Raw genomic sequence first — 21,847 nt, forward strand, 5'->3', positions numbered from 1 at the left:
TTGTGAAGAATAACTCATAATAGGCTAAGGTAGACTCAAGGGAACTCCCTAATCTCTGGACCTTTGGAAGTCAGGATAACAGAAACCTTTGATGTCTTAAAACAATGGAATGGGAGGAGCATAATAATGAATCATAATCACAGTAATATATCCATAAAGGAAACTGGATATAGTTAAATTGAGCCAAGACAGTAGAGCATGGGGATCAAGAATGTCATCTCTCAAAGCAAGCAGACCTGAATTCCAATCCTGTCTCTGTTACTTATCTACTTGGTGACATTGATCAAATTGTCCCAGTTTCCTGTAAAATGAGACTCATAAAAATTGCTACCTCAAAAGGGTGTTGTAAGGATTAAATGAGATACAGTGATGCTTTAAAGTGCTTGTTTTTAGTACAGTCCCTGATAAATAGGAAATATCCAAGAAATGGTAGCTATTATTAACACATTTATTATTAGCAGGAGTATTAATATTTGAGTTAAATAGCATAATTGAAAGATTTGCATCCACACGCACATATGTATGTGTGTATGTATGTGTGAATAGAAGTAACTATGGTGGTAACCTTTTTTACTATTACGTTGCCCTGAGATACACTCTTTAAAAAGATCCTCATGAATGCAAAGAATCTGAGAACTTCACTGGATCAACGTAGAGAGAAAAAGTGAACTTTTCCTCTTAAATTTTACAGAGGAAACTTCACACAGGTAAAAACCGTGAAGCTCAGAAATTCAGAAGGAATGGAAGGTAGTTACAAAAGAACATTTTGTGAGAAATATGCTAAGCTTGAGGTGATTCAGAAAAATTATGAGGAAATTTGAGAAAGCCTGTTGCAAAGATTAGCCTTAAAGAGGCATCAACTGAAAATGTAAATCAGAAGTTATTTCCGGTGAACTGTTGCTCAGAATAAATCCAGATGCAAACTGAAACCACTTTATTTCCACAGATCAACACCGTTTTTCTATAGATTGCTGCATGAAGAAGAAAATATCAGACACTTTTTAGGGAGTGACAGTAAGTGGGTTACTAACCTAACCAGCCTTTCCTTCAAACCAAACAAATTCTGTACATGCAATGATTGTAGGTTTTTTTTTCAAAGTCGTTTTTTATGACAAATTTTGAGTCATATTTGGGGCTGATGAGGAGCATAGAGTGTGGACTTTTACAACATTCATCTCAACAAGTCTACGTAACTCTAATTTCTTTCATACTCACCTGCCTGTTGTTGCCTGATCATTTCTTTTAAAAGAAGAACCTAATTGTGCTAATTTTCTGCCCAAAACTTTTCCATTGTCAGTGGATTAAGTCTAAACTCTATAGCAGGATTATAAAGGCTCTCTATAATAATGCTTCAATGTATATTTTCCAACCTTATTCTGCACTCCCACTTCTTCTTATCTCCTCTCACCACCACTCCTGACAGGCACTCAGTTTTTAAATCTAGTGTGCATTAGAGTCACATCAGAAGCTCATTAAAAACTGCAGATTTTTGGAACATAGCTCTTAAAGTCTGGAAGTAGCTTCCAGAAGTTGGAGTTTTAATTAGCAAGGTTATTTCAAAGCAATTGGTAAGCATATCTCAGTTTAAGAAACTGGGTGAAACCCTATCCCACCCAAATGCCTTCTCAATTTCTTTAAAAGTCCATCTCAGTTTATACCTCCCCGCCTTTTGCATCCTTCTGCTTAAATTTCTTTCTTCTTCTGCCTGATTGACCTGTACCAGTCCTTTATGACCTGGCTCAAAATCACTTTCGCTCTGAAACCTTTTCCCAAACAGAGTTACTGTTCCTTCTACATTTTGCATGCATGTTCAACATCAATATTTGTATTCATCTCCCTCACTAGACTGACTTTCTTCTAATGGCTGAAGCCTTCTTGATCATTTTTGTATTATACTGCAGAGCTTGGCACAGTGCCCAACACATAGAAATAGATGCCCAAGAAATACTTTTTAAATGAATGACTGAGTTGATGGAGGTCCTTACCGTCTATATTTAATATCAGATGAAATAGATAGAAATTATAGCTTAGAAATTATTTGGTTAGATTCTGGCTTGGGGCACAGATTTCAAACAATTTTCCTTAGTGTTAACAATTAGGAATTTTTGCAAACAGTTCATAATGTAAGGTTTTAGCTCTTTTATTAGTAGTTGAATAATTAAAATCCACTTTTACTATTCTACTTGGTATGAAATATTCTAAAATTCAAACAGTACAAATAGAGTTTTGTGCCCCACAGCTGATGAACTTATTTAACCAAAGAGAGCTTCAGATTGCATTTCATTACATGACTTTAAATAGACTTTGAAATGTTAATATGTCAAAATCCAATGATGACAAATGTTTGCCATAACAGGTGGTATTATTTTGAACCTAGGAACATCAATAACAATGAAAACAAATAGAAAAATTATTTAGCTCCATACTAGTTTCAAAAATCCATATATGAGATAAATATTTAAATAAAAAGTTGTCAAAAATTTAGGTATACATATCTCTGAAAATTAATATAAGAAATGCAAGTGGAGGGGAACAGGGTGGTTGGGAACAGAAGGAGGAGACACTTTACTGAAGACTTGCTTCTGAATACTCTTCTGAATCTTCATTAGTTTAGAACCATGTAAATATATGTTACTTATATAAAAAATAAAAATGTAACAACTTTAAAACTTAAAGAAAAATTTAGGTATAATTCATGATTATGTGTGTGTGTGTGTGTGTGTGTATACTATGTCAGGTGGTGATAAGGGCTATAGTCAAAGATAAAGCAGAATATGGGTGGTATTTTAGAGAGGGATGGGAAATCCTCTTTAATAAGATGCTATTTGAGCAGAGATCTGAAAGAAGTGATGGAACAGGCTATGTGGCTGTCTGGAGAAAGTATTCCACGTAGTGGGCATAGCATTGTTGAAGGCCTTGAGGGGAGAGTGTACTTGGGGAATAGGCAGCATACCAAGGATGCCAGTGTGATTGGAATGGAGTAAACCAGAAGAAAGAAGTGGGAGATGAGGTCTCGGGAGTAGTGGTGGTGGTATGAGTGTGGGTTAGTTGAGAGGGGTGAAGTAAGGGGGTTAACAGATCATGCAAGATCTTGTAAGCCATATTAAGGGAAGAGTAGCAAGTGGGGGCTTTGGATGGGGCAGGAGCTGACATGATGTGACACTTATTTATTTATATATTATCTACATAATCTGTGTCTTTCATTCTAAATTCTTCATTAGTCTTTACTAGGCCACAATTTGGTTGATTTCTTTGTTTATCAGCCAAAGAGCTTGATCAGAACAACAGCTTAGGAAGTTTTAGATAATTATTAACAATAATCATTCTGTTTAATAATAGTTATTAATTTTAAACATCATCATCATAACAACAGCAGCAGCAATAATAGTAACAGTATACATCAACACTATCACTTACTTTGTGCCTGTTCTGTGTACTCTGTATGCGTGTATTTTATTTTTTTTTTATTTCAGCATATTATGGAAGTACAAAAGCTTAGGTTACGTGTATTTCCCTTGCCGCGCACCCCTCCCCGAATCAGAGCTTCAAGCGTGTCCATCCCCCAGACAGTGCGGATCGCACTCATTATGTATGTATACACCCATCCCCACCCCCCCACATCTGCCCGACACCCGATTAATGTTATTCCTAAATGTGCTCTTAGGTGATGATCAGTGAAACCAATTTGATGGTGAGCACATGTGGTGCTTATTTTTCCATTCTTGGAATACTTCACTTAGTAGAATGGGTTCCAGCTCTATCCAGGAAAATATAAGAGATGCTATATCCCCATTGTTTCTTATAGCTGAGTAGTACTCCATGGTATACATATACCACATTTTATTAATCCACTCATGTATTGATGGGCACTTGGGTTATTTCCACATCTTTGCAAGTGTGAATTGTGCTTGTATGAATGTATTTTCATACAATCCTCACAACTACCTATGAGGAGATACAGTCATTCTTCCTATTTTACACTTGAAGAAATGCAAAGAGGAACCACTCGATTCCCAGAAAGTATTTTATTTATGTTGTCAGTATATTATGCATTTGTCTTGTTTTGGTATAAAGTGATGACACAGAATAATATAGTGCATGACTGATTTATTTGTCTTACTTTGTTTTGAGTTGTTTATAACAGTAATTCAATCAAAATGGCAAATATTAACTGACTATACCGTATTCTAGCAACAGTACTAAATGCTTTACATGCATTATCTCATTTAATTCTTACAATTCCCCAGTCAAGGAAATTGAAACTCAGAGAGGTGAAGTAACTTAACTGAGGTCACACAGCCTAGTAAACAGGGACCAAACTTAGGTCTGTCTGTCTGCAGAGCTTGTGTTTTTAATCACTGTGCTAAATGACTAAATGTGGGTCAAAATAGATTGATGCATTCAAAATATTTAAGAGTTTATTTGGTGTAACATATTTCAAAAACAACTTTATTCATTTTATTTTTAATTTATGCACATAGAGCCATAAGTAATTGGATCCCTAAGTCCATTTGGAGTACTGATTATACCCTAAGTTTCTATAAACCTGTAGCACAACTTCACTGTTTCTTTTAGGTCAGCCTTTGTGACAATCAGCCACATTATTACCTTGATCTGTCTACATGATCCATATGTTGTTTATCTAATCATCTGAACTGTCTGGTCCTTGAGACCAATGATGTCCATGGCATGCCTATCACTGTGAATATGTAGCATGTGGAAAAATACATTTTTCATTTCAGTCTGTACAACCCAAGTTACAAAAACAGCAGCAAGGACAAAAGACAAGTCAGATTGCTGAGAGAAGTAAGAAGAGAAGGGAAGAGAGGAAAAGTAATGAGAAGTCAAAATGGAGGGGAGGAGAGATAGAGATGAGAGAGAGAGGATTTTGCTTGTGACAAAATGACAATATTGTACTAACACCAATAGCTACCGGTCTACTGTGGATTCTGAAAAATTCTGCTTTCACTTCCCTGTCCTGGTAGAAAATACTCCAAAGGACAGGTGAACCTCAGCTTTCTTTTCTCCTTATCCTAAGAACTCTCCTTAGCCTTTCTCATATTCACAACACAAAAAAGAGAAGGAAATTGTCATGAAAAGTTTATTCTTTGAAATAAATCAGACTGTAAGCTCCTGGAGACCAGAGGGCAAGCTTTTTTTTTTTTTTATCTCTGTATTTCCAGCACCTGGTGCAAGGCCTGGTCCATGGTAGGCCTTGAGGAAATGACTGTTGGAAGAATGAATACTTGAATACAGCTCAGGTTCTAAAGATGGTGTGGATAATGTCAACAGATTCCTATACGAGCACACCGAGATCTAGCATTATAAAATGTTGAAACCAACTTTTCTGGTAATGAATACATTCGTTCTAATTGCCTGGTGAAGAGGGTAATCTTTTCATTCTTTCATTCTCCATGTGCTTCCTTCTCAAAGCTGCATACTACTCTTTTCCAGATAGAGGAAGACCATTTCCCCCCCTCCAGCTTCTATGCTTGAACCTCCAAACAAGCTAAGAACAGCCATAATTAACTTACTGACACAAATCAATTAATTATTCCCAAAGATTTACTTTTTAACAACTGAAGCCGTGAACTAGAATCTTCCTTACCTGTGTCCTCTGTTTTCCTTCCTGCCTCAGGTTTGCTGTCTTGCGTTATTAGGCTAGCTAGCTGGATTCTTAATGAAGCTTGCATTTCCCTTTGACTCTATTATTCATCCTAAACCTTAAATAAAAGTGGCTGAAACTTCTCAAAGTATTTGACAGAATTTCAAGGGAAAAACTAGAATTTTTAGGAATCCACAATCCTACAGAAGAAAAACTTCTTTTGAAAGTATAGGTAAAGTTATGTATGCATTGTTCTCTTACTATATATGTTTATACCGTTTTGGATTTCTTTGATAAGCTGTCCTAGCACTTTGAAGAGATTTGTACAGTCAATAAAATTATGTAAACAAATATCTGAACTGCTACAATTCAAGCTCTTTTCAACTTACTGACTTCATTTTAGCTATGGGCATTTACTTTTGACTTAAGGGTCAGTAGAGAAAAATATTCCTTTCACAATAGCATTTTATTTGTGAGATTTGTGCTAAGTATATTTACCAATTGTTCTCATTTGCTGAAATATTCTTCTAAACTTTTAAAAACATTCTTCTGATCCACTTTTACCCAGAGATCCCCAGAATGCATAGAAGTCCCTCTTGTATCAGGGAAATTAATTCATCTTGTGCCTCAAATTTATCAGAATGGTGGAGTGGAAATAATGTCTGGAGTTTGAGTTCTATAATTTATTTACTAGCTGTTTGATCTTGGGCAAGTTATTTAACCTCTTTGTGCTTCAATTTCTACATTTCTCCTCATTTTTAAGACACAGATGATAAATGTCTTTCAGGATTGTTGCAAAGTATACATGAAATGTGTGTTGAGTGCCCGGCACAGTGCTTCTTACCCTCTCCTGTACTCTATCCACATTCCTTAATGTCAGCACCTCCCTAACCCCCCCAGGGACTTTGTGTCTAGGGAAATGAAAAGTGAATTCTTGTCACAAAAAGTTTGGGGACCTTCAGATGGAATCAGTTCTAGAGGCTATTTACACAGCATTTTTCTTTTTTTGCATTAACACCAAAGAAACCTCTGACTGGGAGTTTAGTATAAATAATTCAACAAGAATGTATACAGTTAGAGGGGAAGTAGACATGCTAACAGTACTAAATGTTCACTGAATGAGAGTGTTTACTTTACTGCAATCTGTGGGGCCATAGATTCATGCCATTGAGAATAACTAAAGCACAACAAAAATAGTAATGACATGCTGTTCTTAAAGTTCATTCATTTGTGAATTGATTTGTTATCTTTTGATTGTCCTTTGGAATTTCTAGGCTATAGTTCATTTTTAAGCTTAAAATAAAAGAATAGAGACTGGGTAGAGGGAGGAATAGAGAGTGACTGCTAGTGGGTATCGGGTTTCTTTTAGAGCTGATGAAAATGTTTTGGAATTATACAGTGATGACAGTTAAACAACATGAATATACAAAATACCACTGCAATTGTACGTTTTAAAAGGGTGGATTTTATGATATGTGAATTATATCTCAATTAAAAAATAATTAAAAGGAAAATAATTTCACTTGTGTGACCAGTATAAAATAGGATTGTTAATACTCAAACAAGGCTGGGTGTGGTGGCATGTATGTAGTCCCAGCTACTTGGGAGGCTGAGGCAGAAGGATCGCTTGAGCCCAGGAGTCTGAGGTTGCTGTGAGCTAGGCTGGCACCACGGCACTCCAGCCCAGGCAACAGTGTGAGACTCTGTCTCAAAAAAAATGAACAGTATGCAATAAGATAATTGTAAGGAATGCTATCAATTTCTAGATATCTAAACATAAGTTATTTTTGTTGTGGGTACATTTGCAATAAAAGTTCTGCTTTCAGTTATAGACTTTACAAATCTCTACTGAAAACGACGAATCCAAATATCTATAGGATAAATATCTAAAAACTCAAGCCACCTTGTAATTCCCAGTGATAAACCTCCTACTTTCATTTTTTTTATAGTAAAGACCCCAAGATCCACCCAGAACCCCACCCCAAACCTCCTGTGATTTTGCTCTAAGTCGTTTTGTACCTCAAAAGCAGAACATATCCAAAGCTGTACAACTCTTTCATCCTTTTAGGAGTCTGAAGGAGAGGTTGGGGTAAATGACTCCCTTAGACAAAGCCAAATAACCATTTGCTCTGAATGTTTTCTCTGAATTGGTGGCCCATTTTTTTTTTTTTTTTTGAGACAGAGTCTCACTTTGTTGCCCGGGCTAGAGTGAGTGCCGTGGCGTCAGCCTAGCTCACAGCAATCTCAAACTCCTGGGCTTAAGCGATCCTCCTGCCTCAGCCTCCCGAGTAGCTGGGACTACACGCATGCGCCACCATGCCCGGCTAATTTTTTTCTATATATATTTTTAGTTGTCCAGCTAATTTTTTTATTTCTATTTTTAGTAGAGATGGGGTCTCTCTCAGGGTGGTCTTGAACTCCTGACCTCGAGCGATCCACCCGCCTCAGCCTCCCAGAGGGCTAGGATTACAGGCGTGAGCCACCGCGCCCGGCCTGGTGGCCCATTTTGAAGAGGTATTTATTTCGCCTCTTTCCCTCTCATGGGTGAGGGATTGCTCACTCTACTCTCCAACTCTGAGACTTTTTCTAATTAATCAAAGCTGAGCTTGAATGACTTCTCAGCTACCTGGAGGAGGGACTTGGCTATAGCTTCAGCAGTAATAGAAGTATCTCAAATAATGTATCAGCAGAATAGGGTGGCTGCCAGAAAAACCGGGTTCAGAGAGGCAAAAGTGGTGGAGAGAATGGCTTGGAGGACATGTCAGTTTGGCTCCTAGAATGAAAATCTCTGATATGAAATTTCCCTGAGTTGAAGTGAAATATGCTCCCAGTTACCAATGTTCCTGGTCTGATTGCATGATCACCATACCAGATTTCCTTTGTTTCCAGGTGTTGGGAAGGAGATGGAGACGGTGCTTCAGATAAGAAACACAAGCTGTATGGTCATTGGAAAGTAGTATATCTCTCTTGTAAAGAATAAATTAGCAATTGAAGTAGTATTCAATATATTAGTTATGAGAGAATTTAGTTGGCATGAGCCATCACTAAGAACCTGGGTATCCTGAGAAAGTTCAGTTTCTGGACCTCAAGCCTGACGACCAAACTCTAGACTTAATTATTTATTGATCCACTGCCCTATGAGAGATCTAACCTGACAACATTTCCCCCAAAACACCCCCCTCAGCTAACAGTGGTATTTAAATATTGACAAGACAACTGGGTGCTTGGGCCAATTTAATCAATTGGCCATTTTTGATAATTCAAGCTAATCAATTTAGTCATATTAGTGGGGGGAAATGTCAAATCAGTCAGCTGATATTTTGAATGTAAACAAAAATATAGATTATTTTATTTTATTTTATTTTAATTAAAAATGAAATAATTTTCGGCTGGGTGTGGTGGCTCACGCCTGCAATCCTGGCACTCTGGGAGGCCGAGGTGGGAGGATCGTTTGAGCTCAGGAGTTTGAGACCAGCCTGAGCAAGAGCGAGACCCCATCTCTACTAAAAATAGAAAGAAATTATATGGACAACTAAAAATATATATAGAAAAATTAGCTGGGCACAGCGGCGCATGCCTGTAGTCCCAGCTACTCAGGAGGCTGAGGCAGGAGGATTGCTTGAGCTCAGGAGTTTGAGGTTGCTGTGAACTAGACTGATGCCACTGCACTCTTAGCCTGGGCAACAGAGTGAGACTCTGTCTCAAAAAAAAAAAAAAAAAAAAAAAGAAGGAATTTTCATTAAAAAAATTTCTACTTGTTGAGTTAAATAGCATTTGAGATATTATTTGATAGAACTAGGGTGCCATCTGTGAGAGCCTGGTCTGAACATGGTTCTTAGGCCTGAAGGTGTTTTGGGAGCAAAGGGAAATTAGAACTCTTCCTTCTCCTTAGGTTCTTGGGACCAGATTCAGCTGGAAGCAGCTGGTCTCGGGAATATACTGAGGTAGACATCCATTCATCTCATTACATGAATTCCACATCAACTGATTTAATAGTCCTCTCATTTGCTCTTTATGTGATGCCTAGACAGACAGTCATTTCAATGCAATCACTCATGTTGATCATTTTACTGAACTTTTAGGCTGGTTTTTACAAAATGGTCAATCTGATTGTCAGTTCTGAATAAAAGACCTTATCTTTTCTCCATTTGCTTTCATGTTGACATTCCTGTTCTCATTACATTGGAAACTAAAGAGAGGCACAAAAATAATCTGTAACGACTTATTAATAATGGATAATATTCTTAACTACCCTTCTTTCAGGGACTCCCAGGTCTGGAAAAGTCTAGTGACAATTAAAGTAAGACTTCCTTATGGGTAAGTGAATTGAAGAAAGACTGGTGTGATGTATGTATGTGGGTGTATGGGTGTGAATGGGTTGTGTGTGTGTGTGTGTGTGTGTGTGTGTGTGTGTGTGTGTGTGTGTTGAAGTTGGGAGAAGTAGTAATGATGTTGATCTGGATAGGGACTCAGAGAGGTGGCTGGGATGGGGGAAAATTAAAATTACTCTGAAAAACTTGACTAAAAAGGAAGACTCATATATGTCCAATCATTCCATAATCTGCACCTCTAATCCTCACCCCTATAACCAGTGCAGGTATGTACAGACTTTTGGATTTATGTATTTCTTCTTTCCTTTGAAGTCTCATCTGTGTGTGTGGGTAGGAGGGGTGGGTAGCAAATAAATTTTTTTAATAACCCTGTGTCCTTCTAGCAGAGGAGAAATTCCTCTCAGGAACATTTTTTTCTTTTTTTACCCTGGTCCTTTAAAGTTTACTGTTATCTCACAATAAACAATAAGTATTCATTAGACAAAATTAATTTAATGTGATTTATCATTGTTTAATTCTGCTAGCTCAGCTGCACTTGTACTGAAGAGCTGTGTAATATATTCAAATGACCTGAAGCTTTTAAAGTCAATCTTGCAGCAGAAAAATTACCCCCTACCCCCAGGAGAATAAGATTTTTGTGTTGTGTTTCTTCCAATGACTGACATTTATTTGACTCTCAAGTGTATTTACATTGTTGGCTTAACTGGAAGTTCTTTGCTGAATCAATAATATGCTGTATTTCTTGCTTCAAGTGGTGTCAATATTATTTCTATTCCTCTTTTTAACTTTTTTCCTTAATTACCTGCAGTTACAAAAATTTTCTTTGACTTGTGAAAATTTTTACTCCTAAAATTATGAAGAAACAGAGTAAATGTCCTTTTAATCTTCTGGGAAATGTGTGCCTCTTTAAACTTTATTTACGTCACAAGTTACTGTAACGAAGGATGAAAGCTCTAGACAAGGTCCCCTGCGCCTTGGGAGTGTTCAAGGCTAGGTCTCCTGGAGGCAAGCCTACAGTTTGTTCTCAAAAGTTTATTGCTCACCTCCTTGCTGTTGCTTTGCAAGGGGCATGACAGGAGGCTAGAAATAGAGCAGGGTGGGAATCTGACCCATCGTGACCATGCAGGAGGCTCTGGCCTGGAAAATTCCCCTGTACGTGGCAAAAACAAACATTTGAAATGGAGGGAGAAACCAGGCTTAAACAAAGAGTGAAACCAGTTCCCATTTCAACTTTCCTGCTGATAAACATATGTGCTCGCTCATTTGTTTCCCAAACATCAGTTTTCCATCATTTGGACAAAGCCTCAACCTGAATCTGTCCAGAACACAGAAAACACATATTTTGAGATTTAATAAAATGGTGCATATGTATATTATGAGCATTCTGTCCATGTTCAAATGGTCTACCAAAAAATATGCTAAGATAGTGTTGTGCAAACCTATTAATCCTACTGTATTTTTCAGGCAATGGTAACCTAGCCTTACTGGGCCCATCTGCCTGTGTGCTACAGGATTGACTTCAATATTAATCAAGAAACAGACAAAAGCCATCTGCCTTGTCTCATGTCCTTTGTAATTTTGTCCTCTGTCACCCACACTTGCTTCTCCTTCCTTGTTCTTCCGCTGAACTCCTTACTTAGGTGCCCAGCTACTTCTTCAGCACTTGTTCTCCTCCCTTACCTGCTGCCTGCAGCATGGACAGGTGCACTCTTCCTGCTTATCTGAAAAAATATGACCCATAGAAATAATTGGAATCTTTTTGCCAATTTAAGTGTCTTGGGGTCTCTGGTTTTCTGTCCTAACCATAGAAATCCATCTGGTCATACATTTCTCCTTCTTGTGGTCTCCATTTGTAAAATAAAATTAAGAAAAATATTTTTCCTCACTTAACAATCCTGCAAACTCTTTTCCCCTTCTTTGGTGCTTTTGTATTGTAATAGCTAATGAATGGTCAGCAGTGATTTTCTGTAAATGCCCCGAGTTTCCTTTTTGCCAGGACAAAGGGTAATATTAAAAGACCAGCTAGTTCTTCCTCTTGTAGTACAGAGGTTAAGAGCATGAGCTCTGACATTAGTTTGCTTCGGTTTAAATTCAAATATCCTCATTAAACAGCTGTGTGACCTTAGAAAAATTATTTAAACTCTGTGAGTCTTAGTTTACTGATTTGTAAAGTGGGGAGAATATTAATAGTATATAATAGCAGTCACCATGGGCTAGGCACAATATTAAACACTTTAAATATATTGGCTCATTTAATTTTTGTTAACTTCATAATGTAGGTCATTAACATCATCCACATTTTGCACATGAAAAAACTGAGACATAAAGAAGGAAACTAACTTGGCCAAGGTCAGAATTAGTATGCGGTAGAGCTAGGCTTGTGAAGCCAGATGGTTGGATCCCAGAGGCCATGTACTTACCAGTACGCTATATTGCCTCTCTGTTAAACTACTGAGTATAAAGAACTCAGCACAGTGTTTGGCACATAGCATTTATTGTCAGCTAGTATTAACATTACTATCACCTGTTCTAGCTTTTGTTTTGTCACTCTCGCTTTTACTGGACAAGTTGTGTAAAGTTGAATGCCTCTACCACCACAAGAAGTGAAAACAACAGCAACAACAGTGATCTAGGCTAAAGTAGCTTCCTAATCCTTCACCTTGTGTGCTTTGTATTTAAACCACAAATATGATAGATACCTGTGAAAGGAAGCACTAAATGTTATTACCTCTTTTCCATCACATAAAAATTATATCTCTGCTATCTCCCACCCTCCAGAAACAAGCCAACAAAAACTGCTTAAGGCAAGGGAGACATTTTAGAAGTTGTAGACTTCAAATAAAGTTGCTTCCATTCTTTAATAAACAGGGGCAAAAGTTTTGAAAAGGAATGAAGGTCATAAAAGATGTTGGTGAACAAAGACTTTGTTTCTAGAATAAATTTCCTAATCTGCACTCCTTAATTTGTTTTGAATGCCAACATCAGGGAAAAAGAGAGAAATTTCTGCACATAATTATTATATTCTTCTTTTAAAGTAAGCCACTGACTTTAAAATTCTCTAACACATTCGTGGAAACTTCATTTTTTTTGTTTGAGATTTATTTGAATGAGCTGTTATGATTGGAGACAGTGAGAATTTCAGATTAATGTTTTGCAGCCAAAAAAAAAAAAAAAAAAAAACCCCTCTGGAAAGCTGGCAAGTGTTCATAAGTCAGCCCTAGAATTATGTAGGTTGAAGGCTCCCAGTGGACAGACCGAACATATAAGAAGGAAACCAGAGATCTGGTGCTATTACGTCCCAGAGTCTAAGGGAACGAATAAGCACAGAATTCAAAGCATTCTTCAGCCTGAATTTTTAAGGTAAGTCTGAACAAATTATATATACTTTACTTGGAAAGTAGAGCATATATTAAATGAAAATATTTTTTATGGATTCACTTTCTTTTTTTCCCCCTGTTTTAACACTGTATTTTGCAAAACTCCTAAATTATTTCACTGCTGTTTCTCTTACAGGGGTATATTTAGGAACTAGGCAAGCTGATTTATGATAACTGCTTTAAACTCCAACAACCCATAAGTGTAAGTCTTCAAGTGGGATTTACTTTTGATTCTTTTATGTTAATTTGTTGGGTCATACAAAAGAATGAACTTTAGACAAAAATAATAGTTTTGCTGTTTATTAGGAAGCTCCTTGGTGATTACATTTTTAATTGGGTAGTTTATTTTGTATGTATTTTGAAACTATCACAAGTAATAGTCGTTCCCTTAGTGTGTTTCTCTTTAGCTAATTTTCTTTTGTTTTAAAATAATGTTTCTAGTAAAAAAAATCACAAAAACATGAACACAGATTATAGTGTTTGAGAGCAATGGCTATTTCTGTTAAAGTGAAAAGATAGCAAAGGAAAAATAAGACTGTATCTTGGTTAATCACTGATGCTCAATTCTTATTTCATTGAGCAATCAGAACTATTTCTTCTTGACCCTAAAACAAGTTTGGCTGCTTTTTTCTTTTTCTAATTAAATTGAAAATGGATTATTTTTATTTTAAATAGGCTAAACTTAAATATCTATCCCTAAAACTAATATTTTCTATTAAATCAGAACAGAGGACTTTTAGAAATATGCACCTATTCCATAACATTTTCTTAATTATATTATTATCATGAAAACAATGCAAAAATAGAACTAAAGAAATTATTTTTAATTAGTAAAAACCAACCATGATACCTCATCCCAATATGTTCCATTTGTGTATTCTCTTTCATTCTTTTGTATGTGTACTTATTTTTTTCATAGCTTATGCTACTTATATTTTCCATAGCTGTAATGATTTGTATATAATTAGATACTTGAATGGAGCATCTCTCTATGTACTAGGCTGCAATGTGGTTTCTAGAAAGTATACATATGAAATATATGCTCATTTTTGAAATATTAACTTTTCTTATTTCTAGGTTTCTTCTTATTTGTTTCATACATTCCTTATCCTGACTAACCTGCTGAAATATTAATTTTCTTTAAGTCTTTCATAAACATGCTAGAAAAGATGGGCAAAAGATAATTTTATTCAGAACTTTCAGTCCCTGAGGCCGAAATGTCTTACTTCTTGCTACTATTTAGCACATTGTTTCTTCTTCTTCAAGAGGTAAAATCCATTCTTATTTCACAAGGCATGATTGTATTTCATAATGTTTTCTATAATCACCCACTTTTTTCTTTTTTGTTTTTGACAAACTTTCAAAATGCTAATGACTCCAGGATGTCCTCAGCTCTGAATGTGTTTTAAGAGTTCTATTTCTTTTCCCCGACAGAAGGCATAAGAATTAGGATCTGCTGACATTTCAATATGAAGGGCAACTTCACCCTTGCCACCATCGGTGAAAACATCACCAGCAGTCTTTACTTTGGACTTGTGAACATCTCTGGCAACAATGAGTCTACTTTGAACTGCTCACATAAACCATCAGATAAGCATTTAGATGCAATTCCTATTCTCTACTACATTATTTTCGTGATTGGATTTCTGGTCAATATTGTTGTGGTTACACTGTTTTGTTGTCAAAAAGGTCCTAAAAAGGTTTCCAGCATTTACATATTCAACCTGGCTGTGGCTGACTTACTCCTTTTGGCTACTCTTCCTCTCTGGGCAACCTATTATTCTTACAGATATGACTGGCTCTTTGGACCTGTGATGTGCAAAGTGTTTGGTTCTTTCCTGACCCTGAACATGTTTGCAAGCATTTTTTTTATCACCTGCATGAGTGTTGATAGGTACCAATCGGTCATTTACCCCTTTCTGTCTCAAAGAAGAAACCCTTGGCAAGCATCTTATATAGTTCCCCTTGTTTGGTGTATGGCCTGTCTGTCCTCATTGCCAACGTTTTATTTTCGAGATGTCAGAACCATTGAATACTTAGGAGTGAATGCTTGCATAATGGCTTTCCCACCTGAGAAGTATGCCCAATGGTCAGCTGGGATTGCCTTAATGAAAAATATCCTTGGTTTTATTATCCCTTTAATATTCATAGCAACATGCTATTTTGGAATCAGAAAACACTTATTGAAGACCAATAGTTATGGGAAGAACAGAATAACCCGTGACCAAGTCCTGAAGATGGCAGCTGCTGTTGTTCTGGCGTTCATCATTTGCTGGCTTCCCTTCCATGTTCTGACCTTCCTGGATGCTCTGGCCTGGATGGGTGTCATTAATAGCTGTGAAATTATAGCAGTCATTGACCTGGCACTTCCTTTTGCCATCCTCCTGGGATTCACCAACAGCTGCGTTAATCCCTTTCTGTATTGTTTTGTTGGAAACCGGTTCCAACAGAAGCTCCGCAGTGTGTTTAGGGTTCCAATTACTTGGCTCCAAGGCAAGAGAAAGAGTGTGTCTTGCCGAAAAAGCAGTTCTCTTAGAGAAATGGAGACCTTTGTGTCTTAAGCAGGAGAGTGGAATGCATGTAATCAACATGGCTACTTGGTTTGAGGCCCACCTGAATTATCTTTAAATGGTTTTTGTAAAATAATAATTTTTCCCTCTAATCTAATCTTTTCTCACTCTTCTAGAACAGGAAAACCAAATGTAACTATAAGTTTTATCCTCCACTGACTTTCAGGAATTGCCCATTGTTTTTATGGTATATTTGTATAAGATTGTCATTGGTGAGACATATTCATAACCTAGAAGTAACTGGGCATTTATCTCAAGTTATAATTAATAGTGAATTGTGAATGATGATTTGGGGTTTCAGATTTTTCCTTGAAAAATGCTGGCGTTTCTTAGTGGGGTTTTCTATCCATTTTTATCAGGCTTTCCTCTTGAACTAGGGCCAGCCTTTTAACTTGTTGCATTATTTACAAGACAACATTGTAAGAGAGATGAGCACTTCTAAGGTGAGAATATTATAATAGATTAGTACCAGATTATTCAGGCTCTAGGCAAATGCTTCCTGCCTTAAAAAGTTATAAATTATATCCCTCTTACATTTCACCTTGAGCATAGGTTTATACTTAGGATATAACTACATATTGAGTATGGCTAGGAATATACATTAAATCACACTCCTACATTTTAGCTTATTTTTACAGTTATAGAAACTAAACTGCATAATAATACACAATTGCAATTAACAAATATTTGAGTGTTCACTAAACTCTGAATAAACATTTATTAGAAACTTATCCATTTCAACTAGTTTTTAAAGGCTTCTATTTTCTCTGATAATTTTTTGAAAACAATAATTAAACACTATGTATTGTTATAAAATGTAAACGTCACTTTTTACATCCTTGACCTTTTCAATGTGGTGTTTTGATATATAGGACATTGACTTGATTTTTATTATTGATGCTTTGGTTTTGGTTTGCTTCCCAAAATATCTGGGTGGCTTCTTTTATCTTTTTAACTTGTAGTAAACCCTTAACTAATAATAGCATTAGGAAAATGTTACGTTAGAATGGAATTTTGATACCTGGGGTTGGGGGCAAAGAGACCCAGTCAATTATACGTTTGGTGTCAAGCAAGGAACTTGTGAGGGCAGTGCAATGTGGCTTTGAAAATATAGACCATGGTGGTAGTTTTAACCTATATCTATGAATACTATTTGTTTCAGAATATGTAGGATTCTGTGGGGCTATTTTAAACCAATTGCTGGTGCATAGATCTCCTTTTCAGCTCTATCAGAGCTCCTAAGTTAGAGGACTACCTGAAACCGAGTTACCTAAAGTTTGCTTAGATTAGAGTATGCATCTTAATTTTAGAAGTTCAGGATTTCATTCTGCCCCAGCTCCATATGATGCCAGCTCACCTAGGACCTTCTTATACCAAAACTGATCTGTGAGGTAGAACTAAAGTTTTGGGAGCTCAGCATCTCTGCCAGGTTCCAGGGCTAAATATTGAACAATCCTCGCACATCACTTTCTGAGAAAGTCCTAATTTTATGTAATCATATAATTTCAATAAAAACAAATAGCTAACTGTATATCCAACTATGACTTAATGTTTCAAATAATTTTGTAAAACATCTCATATAAATAAAATGTTTAATTGGAAGATCATGTGTGCTTATTTTTTATTTTAACTACCTATAAGTATGAATTCTTAACTTCCTTTGTATCTTTATCCTCCATTCAATCCTCACTGATACTTCTTAGCTTCAGCCCCCATCATTACTTACCTGACCTTTTGCCGTACTCTTCTAGTGTCCTTCTCTTGAATATTCAGTCCAAATTTCCGATTAACTATGAAAGCAAATTACAGATTTCTTATCATGGTCTCCAAGGCCTTGAGATATCTGACCCTTCCCAGCCTCTCTGGCCTTTCTCTCTCTGCCATCCCTCCCTTGCACCCTATGCCCAAGCACAACAAAATAACTTACAGCTTTTTAAAGGCCTAATGCTCTTTCATGCCTCTCTGGTTTTGTTTATACACCTTTGTTTCCCTGAACACCCCTCCAATCATCCTCACCCCCAGGGCCTCTCATCTAATTGATGAATACCCACTCAACTTTCAACATTCAACTCATACCATTTCATTTATCACAATAATTATTATCATATTATACTAATTATAATACTACCCCACTGGGAGTTTCTTAATGAAAAGAATTGCTTCTCTAGTTTTGGGGATTTTAAGCCTGGCCTCTGCTTTCGTAGAAGTCCAGTACTGAGCTCTGAGTAGTAGTTTGCCAGTTGTTTGTCCTGGGACTAAGAAGAAATGTCAGTTGAGAGGATGCTGCAAGAACGTGTGAACTCTGACAATAGGAATGTAGAATGGTATACATGGCCTCTTTCCTCTTTGAGAATGTAAATTTCAGGTAAGTTTTCAGGTCACTTTTCAAGGATTCCCTAAATCCCCTTTCTTTCTCATGACCCTGCCTTTTTTTCATCCCACCTAATACAAAGCCCAGGAACCACGTAATAACAACAACTATTACAGCAACAACAACAGCAGCAACAATAACACCTACTATTAGGTGAGCATTATGTGCTAAGCACTGACTGTTTTATGTACATTATCTCATTTTATTCTCAAAATGACTCAATTATTCTCATTTTACAAATAAGGAAAGTGAGGCAAGATGAGCCTTGACTAATCTTTAAATTTGGCTCTGACAGATGAACCAGGTAGTCCCAATAACGGTATTTAGTACCTTAAATATAGATCCTAGGCTACCAAGCAGGTAGTTCAGAGACAATCTTGCACAATCCTTCAACCTTCATGCCAAACTGCAGTGCTCAAGCATCGCTAACCTCAGTAATACAAGAGCTTCCAGGCAGGCAGTATATTTGCACCTCTGAAGAAGGGAGGAGGTAGATGAATGAGGCTTTCCCCCTTGTTTTCCACTGCTCTTTTCTTGTACTCCATGCTGTACAGAACTACATGAAGTCACCACTACTCCCTACTGCCCCTGCTACCCCATACATGAAGCAAGACAGACACCACAAAAATTTCTTTTAAGGAAAAAGTATGTTGATATGAACTTCAGTTTTCTGAAGTGAGATTATATGGGGTTACCAGAGAAATTCATCTCTTGCAACTTGCAGAAGTAATGTGTATTTTTATTATGGGAAAGCAAGTATTAATTATTTCCACATTTTATGGCCCCAAATCAGAGATACTAAATGGGATGTTTAGCAGAAAATCATTTTTTTCCCTAATCTTTCAAGGCTCGAATCAAAATGAGAAGGCAATCTGAAGGTAAGCGCATTCAATTTTTTTTTATTTAGTAGAAGAAAGGAAGGAAGGAAAGAAAGGAGGGAGGGAGAAAGGGAAGGGTTGCTGGGATCTCATGAGCAGAAAGAAGGTCTGTGTGCCTGGGGTCTGATGGAGGAGATAGGGAGATGAGGCTGCAGAGGCAGGCCTGGGCGATATTATGCAGAGTCCAGTAACCCGTATTTTTTTTTTTCTTTTAATTTGAGCTCATCATGGGGGTACATAAGTTCAGGTCATATACACTGTCCATGTCCCGCCCATCCCCCCGAGTCAGAGTCCCAAGCGCGTCCGTTCTCATTCTCCAGACAGTGCGCCTGGCACTCATCATGTAGTCATACCTCCATCCCCTCACCCACCCACCTCCCCGGGTCTGCACCTTCAAGCATGACCATTCCCCAGAGGGTGTGCAACGCACTCGTCATGTAGGCATACACCCATCCCCTCCCCCCACACCCCACCCCCCATCCCAGTCTGATATCCAGTTGGTATCCTTCCCTGATGTACATTTAGGTGATGATCAGGGAAACCAGTTTTCTGGTGAGTACATGTGATGCTTGTTTTTCCATTCTTTGGATACTTCACTTAATATAATGGGTTCCAGCTCTCTCCAGGAGAACCAAAGAGATGTCGTATCATCGTTATTTCTTATAGCTGAGTAGTACTCCATGATATACATATACCACAGTTTACTAATCCATTCGTGGATTGATGGGCACTTGGGTTGTTTCCACATCTTTGCAATTGTGAATTGTGCTGCTATAAACATTCGGGTACAGGTGTCTTTGTTAAAGAATGACTTTTGTTCTTCTGGGTATATGCCCAATAATGGGATTGCTGGATCAAATGGTAGGTCTACTTGAATCTGTTTAAGGTATCTCCATATTGCTTTCCATAGGGGTTGCACTAGTTTGCATTCCCACCAGCAGTGTATGAGTGTTCCTGTCTCTCCACATCCATGCCAACATGTGTTGTTTTGGGATTTTTTGATAAAGGCCATTCTCACCGGAGTTAAGTGCTATCTCACTGTGGTTTTGATTTGCATTTCCCTGATGATTAGGGATGTTGAGCATTTTTTGATACGTTTTTTGGCCATTCTTATGTCTTCTTTTGAAAAATTTCTATTCATGTCCTTTGCCCATTTTTTGATAGGATTGTTTGATTTTGTCTTGCTGATTTTCCTGAGTTCTAAATAGATTCTTGTTATCAGTCTTTTATCTGATGTGTAGTATACGAAAATTTTTTCCCATTCTGTAGGCTGTCTGTTTATTTTCGTGACTGTTTCTTTGGCTGTGCAGAAGCTTTTTAATTTAATCAGGTCCCATTCGTTTATTTTTGTTGTTGCTGCGATTGCCTTAGGGGTTTTCTTCATAAATTCTTTGCCTAGACCAATGTCTGTGAGAGTCTTTCCTACATTTTCTTCTAGAATTCTAATCGTTTCCCATTTAAGGTTTAAATCTGTTATCCACCGTGATTTGATTTTTGTGAGAGGTGAAATCTGTGGGTCCTGTTTCAGTCTTCTACATGTGGCTATCCAGTTTTCCCAGCACCATTTATTGAATAGGGACTCTTGTCCCCAGAGTATGTTTTTGTCTATTTTGTCAAAGATTAGATGGTTATAGGAGGATGGTTTTATATTTGGGTTTTCTGTTCTGTTCCACTGGTCTGTGTCCCTGCCCTTGTGCCAATACCAAGCAGTTTTAAGAACCACAGCTTTGTAGTATAGTTTGAAGTCTGGCAAATCAATACCTCCCATTTTGTTTTTATTGCTTAAGATTGCTTTTGCTATATGGGGTCTTCTCTGATTCCATACAAAGTGTATAATTATTTTTTCTAAATCTGTGAAAAATGATGTTGGTAATTTAATAGGAATTGCATTGAATCTATAGATTACTTTGGGTAGTATAGACATTTTAACGATGTTAATTCTTCCAATCCATGAACATGGTATGGATTTCCACTTATTTACGTGTTCTGCAATTTCCTTCCTTAGCGTTTCATAGTTCTCTTTATAGAGGTCCTTTACCTCTTTAGTTAAATATATTCCTAGATATTTTATTTTCTTTGTTGCTATTTTGAAAGGTATTGACTCCTTAATTTGGTTCTCCGATTGAATGGTATTGGCATATATGAATGCCTCTGATTTGTGTGTATTGACTTTGTAACCTGAGACATTACTGAATTCGTTAATTAATTCCAGGAGTCTCTTGGTTGAGTCCTTGGGGTTTTCCAGATACAACATCATATCATCAGTGAAGAGTGAGAGTTTGATCTCTTCTGTCCCTATTTGGACACCTTTGATTCTGCTCTCTTGTCTGATAGCTCTCGCAAGGACTTCCAATACTATGTTGAAAAGTAATGGGGACAGTGGGCAGCCTTGTCTGGTTCCAGTTCTGAGTGGGAATGCTTTCAATTTTTCCCCATTCAGTATGATGTTGGCTGTGGGTTTGTCATATATGGCTTGTATTATTTTTAGGTAGGTCCCATTTATGCCTATGTTGTTAAGTGTTTTTATCATAAAAGGGTGTTGAATTTTGTCAAATGCTTTTTCTGCATCTATTGAGAGGATCATATGGTCTTTATTTTTGCTTCTATTTACGTGGTGAATTACATTTATAGATTTTCGTATGTTGAACCACCCCTGCATCTCTGGGATGAAGCCTACTTGGTCGTGATGAATTATTTTTTTAATCAGCACTTGGA

At 37.1% G+C, this 21,847-nt stretch overlaps 1 protein-coding gene across 1 annotated transcript; it reads left to right on the forward strand.

Moving 5' to 3' along the window:
• The first annotated feature begins 13,201 nt into the window (after positions 1 to 13,201).
• Positions 13,202 to 17,490, forward strand: AGTR2 (angiotensin II receptor type 2). Its single transcript, XM_045538312.1, has 3 exons — positions 13,202 to 13,296; positions 13,450 to 13,515; positions 14,748 to 17,490. The coding sequence occupies exon 3, from the start codon at positions 14,783 to 14,785 to the stop codon at positions 15,872 to 15,874; it is 1,092 nt and encodes a 363-aa protein (XP_045394268.1). The 5' UTR covers positions 13,202 to 13,296; positions 13,450 to 13,515; positions 14,748 to 14,782; the 3' UTR covers positions 15,875 to 17,490.
• Positions 17,491 to 21,847: the final 4,357 nt, after the last annotated feature.

Source organism: Lemur catta, chromosome X, assembly GCF_020740605.2.
Source record: "Lemur catta isolate mLemCat1 chromosome X, mLemCat1.pri, whole genome shotgun sequence".
Lineage (NCBI taxonomy): Eukaryota > Metazoa > Chordata > Mammalia > Primates > Lemuridae > Lemur > Lemur catta.